General features: G+C 36.1%; 1 protein-coding gene across 1 annotated transcript; it reads left to right on the forward strand.

Moving 5' to 3' along the window:
- The first annotated feature begins 246 nt into the window (after positions 1 to 246).
- On the forward strand, positions 247 to 9,357 carry LOC129257610 (sodium-dependent phosphate transport protein 2A-like). The gene is made up of 6 exons (XM_054895980.2): positions 247 to 559; positions 740 to 932; positions 4,855 to 5,130; positions 5,487 to 5,797; positions 6,069 to 6,429; positions 6,720 to 9,357. Exons 1-6 carry the CDS (start codon positions 377 to 379, stop codon positions 7,700 to 7,702), a joined length of 2,307 nt encoding a protein of 768 aa, XP_054751955.2. The 5' UTR covers positions 247 to 376; the 3' UTR covers positions 7,703 to 9,357.
- Positions 9,358 to 9,903: the final 546 nt, after the last annotated feature.

Raw genomic sequence — 9,903 nt, forward strand, 5'->3', positions numbered from 1 at the left:
ATTAGGTTAAGTCTTAGAAAAGGTGTGGATATAAACCAATATTTGTCATTAAAATGCTATTATAAAATATATAAATACTTTTTTTAGATATAAAATATTATATGATATTACCTTTCCTTGCAGATATATATCAATCAACTATATTTGTCTTGATTCTATAAATTCTAACAACCCCCGTAATAAAATGAACTCGTCCCACAACTGCTGATCATGTGAACACCATGAGCCATCACATGTACGTCTAGTACGGTTATCTGTGAATGAATGATACGTCACAGAGGAGGTTCCGATATGCGACGTGCTGATTGGCCGGGTTCGAAAAATCTTCAATTGGCGCTAGCAAAATATCTCAGTTAATGTCTGACACTCGAGCAAGATGGTTGCCTCCGACTTCTCAGAGACACAACCACCAAGAAGTAGTACTCCAGATATGGAGGATTCTCAAGTTGTTTTACCCTTATTGGCTCCATCGAGAATACACACCCCAAGCCAGACACCACCTCCGCCATATTCTGTGATAGATCTTACTCAAAACCAAATTATTTGGGAAGTTCGAAAGGTACAAATTTGCAAACTCTTGTGACTTTTTCTTGACTTGCCTTGAGAAACTTGTTCAGTCAACTTCACTCCTCAGCATCCATTAATCTTACTGGAATTGATACTAGCCACTGTTTTGTTTTTGTTTATTTTTATTATTAGATTCTAGACCTATTTTCACCAATTGTTTGTTTTTTTTCAGGTTGATCTGGGAGCCACTGATGCTGCAAATGGAGATGTTCATCTTGATTTGGATTTGGATGAGAACGTGAAAGAGAAAAAACGAGATGGCACCCTGCTTGCAGAGGAACAGCCTCCTGCTGGAGCAGAAGAAGAGGAGGAGGAGGATCCATGGGCCCTGTCTGAGCTGAAAGACACAAGCACACCTTGGAGTGGTATGTTCACAATTTTTATTTCAGACTTTTTTAAATACTTTTCTAGGGCCTTGATTAGGCCTTTTAGTTTTAGGGTCTAAACTCTGGATCTAGACTAAACTAAAGACTAAACTTTGAGTTTGAAACTGAATTTGTGGAAAATGTGACTGAAGTGAAACATTAAAGGAGAATGAAACCCTTGAAACCAGCTGAATCCATATCAAAGAAAAAAATCTAAGAAACATATTGTTGAAAGTTTGAGGAAGATTGAATGAATAATAAGAAAGTTATGAGCATTTGAATATTGAGATCACTAATGCCATGTAGATCCTCCCATTGGCAATGCGACCAAGATCTGTGATGTCACACACGTACAACTCCCTCATTAGACATTACTTTATTACTTATTTCACTTATATTCTCATTTTTATAGAGTCTATCACAAGGTGAGGTGTTCTCTTTATGAGAGGACAAGTACAGAGGTTTCACAACATTATATCATTGATGAATCGTTTGTCATATGATTAGAATGAGCAAAAAGAGATGTTTTGGGGTATATTTTCAGTGTCCAAAAGGGGAGAGTTGTTCATCTGTGACATCATAGATCTTGGTCGCATTGCCAATGGGAGGATCTCCATAGCATTAGCGATCTCGACATTCAAATGCTCATAACTCTTCTATTGCTAGTCCTATTTTACTCAAACTTTTGTTGATCTTATTCTTTGATTTTTCTGCTTTAACAAAAGCTAACTTGCTCCAAGAGTTTCATTCTCCTTTAAAAAGGGACGCTCTGCGGGCTGAAAATAATGATTTTAACAGAAATTTCACCAAAATCACCAGACAAACAAAACACTGAAAATTTATTTTGATCAAACTCGGTCAACAAATAGATCTAGGAGTAGGACTAGTAGGTAGCTCTACATCTAGAAGTAGAACATGATGTAGGCCTAGGCCTAACAAAGACAAAGTTTTGACATTTTAATAATAATAATTTTATTCTGGTGAAACAGACATGTCTTATTCAATGAATATTCAATGAGCAAATTGATGTCATAACTCATATTCCCACTTTTTTTGTATTTTATTAGGCCTAGGTTCAAATTTGTTCTAGGCCTACCAAGAACTGAAAAAATTGGATTGATAGTACCGGTATTAGTAAAAGAAGATACACAACGCCAACGACCAAAAACTTTACACTTGCAATAGTCTACATAGACCATGTAGACAGACATCCATTTCAAAATGGCAGAAAACCTATTGAAAATAAATTCAGGCATTTCATGCGACGGCCTCAAAATGCGGCCTTTCTCATCAAAATCGCTGAATCTTGTGTAGATCTAAAGAAAATGGGTGCGCAGACCTTGGCCTAGGCCCTACCACATTTATGTTCAATCTGAAAATGACTGGCCAAGAATTTTTCCAAGAAAATCTTTAATATAGTCAGACATAGACTCTCGATCTAGATAGGGTCTATTTCTCCAAAAATTTTATGATATTTTTGGAAATTTCTGTGGAATGAAAAGAAATTCAGGCTTAGACTAAGATCTCTAGATAAGTTAAATTTTAAGGTGCGCAGACATGGGGACCCCCATCATACAGCATAAAGTGGGCCTCGCATAAAGAAACCGTTTTGTGAGATTAAGCATATATTTGAAATTTCATAACTTTAATCCAATATATTTCTCAGTGTTTTAAAACCCTCTTTTTTTTCTCTCGTGATCTAGACTCTACTTTGTCATATCAAGTTTTGTTAGGCCTAGGTCAGTAGGTGGAATTAGATCTAGGGCCTACCTTTCTCTGTTTCTCTGAAACATAACTTTTAAAGAAGTCTAAAAGATTTTTTAATTAAAAATTGCAGATTCTAGTTGTTGCAAGCATGATGCTGAATTATTATTATACAAATTAAAATGGATTAAAAAATATAGATCTAATGAAGTTTAGATACATGAGTAAGGCTACAGTGGATCTACATTTAGATGATTGAACTTTGAGGAAAAGACTATATAAGACAGCTGGTTTTAAATGTGTCACAATCACAATTGTGAGATTAGTGTAATCATACTCTTGTAAGACCTGGATTTATATAGATTTCTAAGGCCCTATATTTTTTTTGCACAATGAAACTGATCGCTGACTTTGATTTCAGATTTTGAAAATGACTAAATATAAAGACATGCAGGTCATTGCAGGATGTAAAACATTAATTTGGAGAGACCTCTCCCAACTGAGCTGAAAACAGTGCATGTATGCTGGATTTTAGATAAGTTGTTCCATAAATTTTGTGCTGGGCTTCAAAATATGGATTACAGGTATCTAGATCTGTTATAATTTCCTTGCTATTTTGTATGCCTGAATCTTTGGCATTTATAGATTAAGAAAATAAGTCTGCCTTTATATAGTCTCTTACTTATAGACCTATCTTAAATAGAATTACAGACCTAATTAAAAAGAAAAGTACTGGTATCTCGTTCTGAGTGAAACATTTTGTTTAATCGAATTTTCATTGTAACCGCATAAAATTTTTAACTTTTCATTCTTGATATTGAAATCCGGTGGTAGTTGCGTTCTATGTCAGGCTTTGAGTTAACCTTACAGGAATTAATTTCTTCTTCCTATCAAGGACATACATGTACTTGTAGATAGACATATTTCCCTGGGATAGCTCCATGCATTGCATGTGTTATATGCTATTATAAATCAGAGTCTAGACTCTACATTTTTGCTTACATTGCACATGTAATTTTTGATGATTTTAAAATTCTTAAGAAAGAAGTATAGATCTGGGTCCCGTAACACAAAGGTTAGCAATTAATCGAACGCTAGATTTTCATGATTGATTGTAGACAATGGAATCAATTGTTATTTGTAGAAAAATGTTCTATGATCATTGTTAAGCTTTTGTGTTATGGCCCTATTGACATACATGTATTATTACTATTAAGATAAGAGTACCGTAAAGGTGGATATCGAGTTAAGATAACTAAAATTTCAAATGAATTCTTGTTCAATGGCCATATGCTTCTTCCTACTAGTATATCATATATGTGGCACACCCTATGAACTAGTATGAAGTATGAATGCAAGGCAAACTCCCACGTGGCGCTCCAAAATGCCGGTACAGAAGCCGGTTAGCATTATTATACAAGCAATTTCCCTGCATGTACCCTTCGCACAGTGCTCACTCTACACACAAGAGGAATTCTTTGAATGCACAATAGATGCTGCCGAAGTGTGTGTGTGTGTGTAGTATGAATTGTGAAAGTGTGCACTGGTGTATAATAGCATCATGCATGGAAATCCGTATATGTACATCGTACATGTGTGCATGGAGCAAGCGCAGACTGTGTGCCTTGTGATTTACAGTACACGTGATGTAATGCAGAGTCCATACACTACAATATGACCTCATCCTTTCTGGGAATTTATTTTATAACGCTTTTATGATGATTTACATGTAATGAATGATGAAACCAGTTTCATGATTAGGAATTGCATGCACAAGTATATATTCTTGAATTCATAACTGAGAATTTGTATTTAAGAGGTCAATTTTTACCTTAGAATACTACACATATCTCAAATCAGCACACTGATTACTTGATCATTATATATATATATATATAGTATATATTTTTTTTTAATTTGAGTTTTATTGGTTTAACAATCACAAAAATAATAACAATATTTACATTTCATTGGCATAATTACTTGAACATATTTACTGAGTAGCTGATACAAGTGCTAGCTTTGCTGTTATCTTAATTCAAATGTTTATTCACATTGAGCAGGTCTACCTGATTTTGATTATCTTGATGAAATGAAGCTGCTGAAATGCTGAAGAGTATTGATAGATTTGTCTAGAATAAGCTGGTTCAGATTTTTTTTAAACCTCCATGTTCTAGTGTACAATCATTAAATGAGAACAATTGATTTCTATTTCCAGAGCTAACATGTTGTGGCAAGTTCAGTCGGGTGTTGTTCAGCTGGTTACTCAAGCCAATCCTCATTGTTGCACTTCTCTACTTTTTCATCTGTTCCCTGGACCTGATGAGCTCTGCCTTCCGTCTCCTCGGTGGTAAAGAAGCTGGAGAAGTCTTCTCGCAGAATGAACTGCTCAACAACCCAGTATGTGGTCTGATGATCGGCATCCTAGCTACTGTTCTTGTCCAAAGCTCGTCCACTTCAACCTCCATCGTTGTGAGCATTGTAGCTGCTGGAAGTAAGTTTGCCGAATTGTAAATCCATCTTTCTTACTCAACCCAATTTTTTACTGCCAAAGTACTTGTTCAATTCAATTCTAAGCCTATGGCAAAAATGTGTACAAGAAAGTTAAAATCAATTGTAAATAAAGCCAAACTTATCTCTTTATATACATGTATATAACACCCCACTGGTCCAACTAATTTCCAAACTTCACAAAATTTGATTTATTTTCTCTTCAAAAGAAATAATTTTAACACCAAAGTTTAATTCTTAAAGTTTAACTTAGCCAATTAAGCAAATCGCATGTATTCTTAATGTATTTTTGTTATTAATTTAGTAATGAATTGTCTCATGTGTATTTTCATTCTTCAGTTCTGCCTGTAAAACCTGCCATTTTCATCATCATGGGTGCCAACATAGGTACTTCTGTCACCAACACCATTGTCTCCATGGCTCAGTCTGGTAATCGAGCAGAGTTCCGCCGTGCCTTTGGTGGGGCAACCGTACATGATATGTTCAATTGGCTTTCTGTGATCTGTCTGCTCCCTCTGGAGGCTGCAACTGGCTATCTCTACCATCTTACCAGCCACATCGTGGCTTCTTTTAATATCCAGACCAAGAAGGGTGCCAAGGTGGAACTGCTGAAGGTGCTAACCAAACCATTTTCAAAGAGGATCATACAGGTGAGAAAAAAACTTAATAATACTAAACAGATAAATATAATCTTAATTCATAGACCTGTCTGTGCATTGACTGAACATTATTTATTTGGTCATATTACATGTATATGTGGCCACTCTTAAGGAAAATAAAAGCTGGTTTGTACATAGCTAGGAGCCCAGGACAGGATAGGTAGCTGATCTGTAGACGACTGGTTATTTTTGTTAAATCACCAAATTGTTTTAATGCAATTTGTACGCTTAAATTTACTTCTTTTTTTTTTTCCTCCTGTAGATTGACAGCAAGAAGATTTCCAAGATTGCGACTGGAGAGCTGGAGGCTGAGAACCAATCCCTCTTGAAAGTGTGGTGCGAGACAGATGAGGTTCCCCAGATTGTCAATCAAACGGCCAATGCCTTTGTCGCCAACACCACTGGTGCTACTCCTACTCAAACTACTGGCTGGGGATGGGGAGGTTGGGGAAATGTCTTCAACACCTCTGGCACTGACACTGGATTTAATAAGACGACAACTGGATATCCTCTGTGGTGGGACACCACTGGTTCTCCGACAGCTCCAAACTCTACAATGGCATCAACTACCACAGAGTCTTCTGGACAGGTCACAAGGATGGTCAAGGTCAATATTGAGAAATGTAAGTGTTGAATATGGTCTTGTCACAGATGATTTCTTGCTCTGTATATCTAAAAATGGATGGTATTTTAGTTATATATCAATTGCTAAAATGGCTGGATATTTCATCTGGAAGATTATGATTGAAGATAAAATAAGCAATTTAGCAAAAATATTAGCTGTAGTGATAATATGTCTGATTAAGACAAATGAAGCATTGATAGACTTAGCTATCTGTGAATTTGATAAAAATCAGGCAGCATTTTATTTGATGGTATGACGATGTTTCCTACTTTTTATCTTTAAATTCAGGTCACTTTGTCTTCAATGATACGGGTCTGTCAGATCGAGCTATAGGTGGCATCCTCCTCGTCATTGCGCTGGTCATGCTCTGTGGATGTCTTATCATGATGGTCAAGACACTCAACTCTGTCCTCAAGGGTCGTGTTGCTGGTATCATCCGTAAGACCTTGAATGCAGATTTCCCGGGACCATTCTCCTTCCTGACGGGATACGTTGCCATTCTGGTAGGTGCTGGAATCACCTTCCTGGTCCAGAGCAGCTCGGTCTTCACCTCAGCCCTGACACCGCTGGTTGGTGTAGGAGTCATCACCCTTGAACGTATGTATCCCTTAACGCTTGGTTCAAACATCGGCACTACAGCTACGGGTCTACTTGCTGCCATGGCCAGCTCTGGTGACAAGCTGGAAAACAGTATCCAGATTGCTCTCTGCCATCTGTTCTTCAATATCTCCGGCATTCTCCTCTGGTATCCTATTCCAGTGATGAGGAGAGTTCCAGTCATGCTCGCCAAGAAGCTTGGGAACACCACTGCAAAATACCGTTGGTTTGCTATCATGTACCTCATCCTCATGTTTTTCTTCTTGCCCCTCTCCATTTTTGGTCTGTCACTCATCAGTGTGTGGTGTCTGTTGGGTGTTGGAATCCCCATCATTCTCATTACCATTTTTGCAATAGTGGTGAACACCCTTCAAGTTAAACGGCCACAAGCTCTACCAGAGAAACTGCGCAGCTGGGACTTTCTACCCCTTTGGATGCACTCGCTTTCACCACTTGATCGCCTTATATCAAAGTTCTTGTCCATTGGTGGGAGGTGCTGCCCATGCCAATCAAACTCTAAAGGAAGCCTCAACATCAGTGGGCAGCCACTGGTACACAGTAATAGCGCTTCCCCCATCAAGGTGCACTACAATGTAGCGAATGATCGTACAGACACTTTGCCTGCCTCAGAACTTAGTAATACAGGTGGTGCTGATCGTTTGAGTACTCTATGACATAGCGCATGTATTATCTAAACCGTAGATGTCATGCTGACCATGTTTATTATTTCTAGGGCAGTGCAAATCACCTGTAGTAAACGTTGCTTTCCATCCAGACTGATTGAGATATATGCATGGAACAGGATATATATTTTTATACATCTCATCTTGTAACTACATATTCTAGATCTTAGAATAGATCACAAAAAGGAGATTTAAAATGCAACAGGGCCGACACGATGTGCATTTTGATATTTGCCAAGTCAAAGGTGTCCTGTTATCCTTACTGCTGCAATGTTTGTTTTTTCCAATCTGGATGTTTGAAGTGACACATCTTGATTTAAATGACTATGTCTAACTTATTTCATATAGAGGTAATATAATATTTGTAAAATATATTCATTTTTGTAAAGAAATGTTTATTATGTCAAATTAAAATGCATTCGTACTTAACAAGCAATATGGCTGACAAAGTTTGTCAATATAAAAAAACAATACTTGATGGATAGAGATCTAGTAAAAAGTACAGTATAGACTATTAAAGGGAAACTTAAGCATTTTTGTTGAAGTATTAAAACCTCGGCATATACTTGTTTTCACCTAATTGTACATTTTTCTCTATTCAGATTTCTTGATAAACGCAAAACATGGAAGTTTAAAAATCAATATTCTCCTGTACAGCTTTAAGCTATTTAAAATGGTGTAAATTTTAACATTCCATTGTTTGGACTGGTTAGAAATCTTCCAGCATAATGTATTTTTGTGTGGAGTAGAATATTTGTATTCTGTGTTCATTATGAATACTGAAATTTTTCAATGCTTGACACATTTATGTTTTATAAATGTGTTTACATATAGGCGATATCTGAAATAAGTATGCAATACAGAACATTAATGATATCAGCGGTAAAATTTGATGTTCTGAAGTCCAGTATAAATCTTTTTTTTGCAGATTGAAAAGACTTGGCATTATTATAGTACAGGGTAGAAGTTGAATTCAAGTATGAATGGTTATTGCTGTGCTATGTTCTTTTGTTGAATTACTGCACATTCACTGCTTATCCATCAATGAATCATCTTTTTACCATGACAAACATTTGTTTTTTCAAGGCATTTATTTAACATCATTTGGAAATTTTGAACTGGGCATTATGTACATTATAATGGAAACCATTCCCTAGTGTGGGTGAAAGCTGTTACTTTAGCCCATTTAATTTATGTATAGTGCAATCACAATTTCCAGGGTAAACAAGCATTATGACTGCACTTTCAAGACCAGAAAAGCTAGGTGGCTTGAAATTAATACCCTTGTACCTTATCTGATTCATGTGCATAATGTGCATCATACTAATACTCAATTCATAGAGTAGTGGGTTCATTGAACCAAATTCTATTCAGGGTTCTAGAATGCCAAAGTGAACCAAGAAATGTCATTGGTATCATGCAATGTTCCAAACAAAGATACTTAACTGGCTTGCTGCAGTTAGGTTATGTACCTGAAATGAGGTAAACTATTTATGTTAATGTCTTCATCATATGTGCCTGGCTTTATACATAGTATTCAATTCTATGATTTCTAATATTCATGATCATAGAAAAATGTATCTGTGATAGGGCTGTTTGCATCTTTTTGTTTTGTATTGATGCTGAATAAATGAGCCAAAAACCTATGACTTTCTCAATGACAGTCTGCTGATTCAAAGTGATTTACAGATCTGAAAAGAACGAAATAAGCAGTGGTTAGTGAGAGAGTGAATAGCAAGAGACGAGAATAATTACAGTGAAGAAATCTTCCCATGTGACCCTAGAATTAACATATATATAATTTGAGAGAAAATTTTATTTACAGTAATGATCATTCTGTTATTACATTGCAAAAGCCAAAACATTGACAAGGTGGATATTATATTTCCTGCTAACATATTACTTTGGCAAAAAGTAAAACCCAAAATATTGGTTGTAATCTTGCCAGTAAAATCTGTTAATTACATGTATGTATAGATCCCAGCAAAAAGATATGCAAGGTTGATGGTATATACAGAGCAAATTTTAGTTTTTTTGTGGTAAAGTGAATATGTTTGAGAGAATAATGATAAATTGACAAGTGAATGAGAAAGTGTGACTTATTTTGTTAGAAAAAATGAATATTTTGACAAGCTTAAAAAAAGAGGTGATGGGATAGAACTTCTGAAGAACATCCCTAAAGTTCATTAACT

This window comes from Lytechinus pictus, chromosome 3 (genome assembly GCF_037042905.1).
Source record: "Lytechinus pictus isolate F3 Inbred chromosome 3, Lp3.0, whole genome shotgun sequence".
Taxonomy (NCBI): Eukaryota; Metazoa; Echinodermata; class Echinoidea; order Temnopleuroida; family Toxopneustidae; genus Lytechinus; species Lytechinus pictus.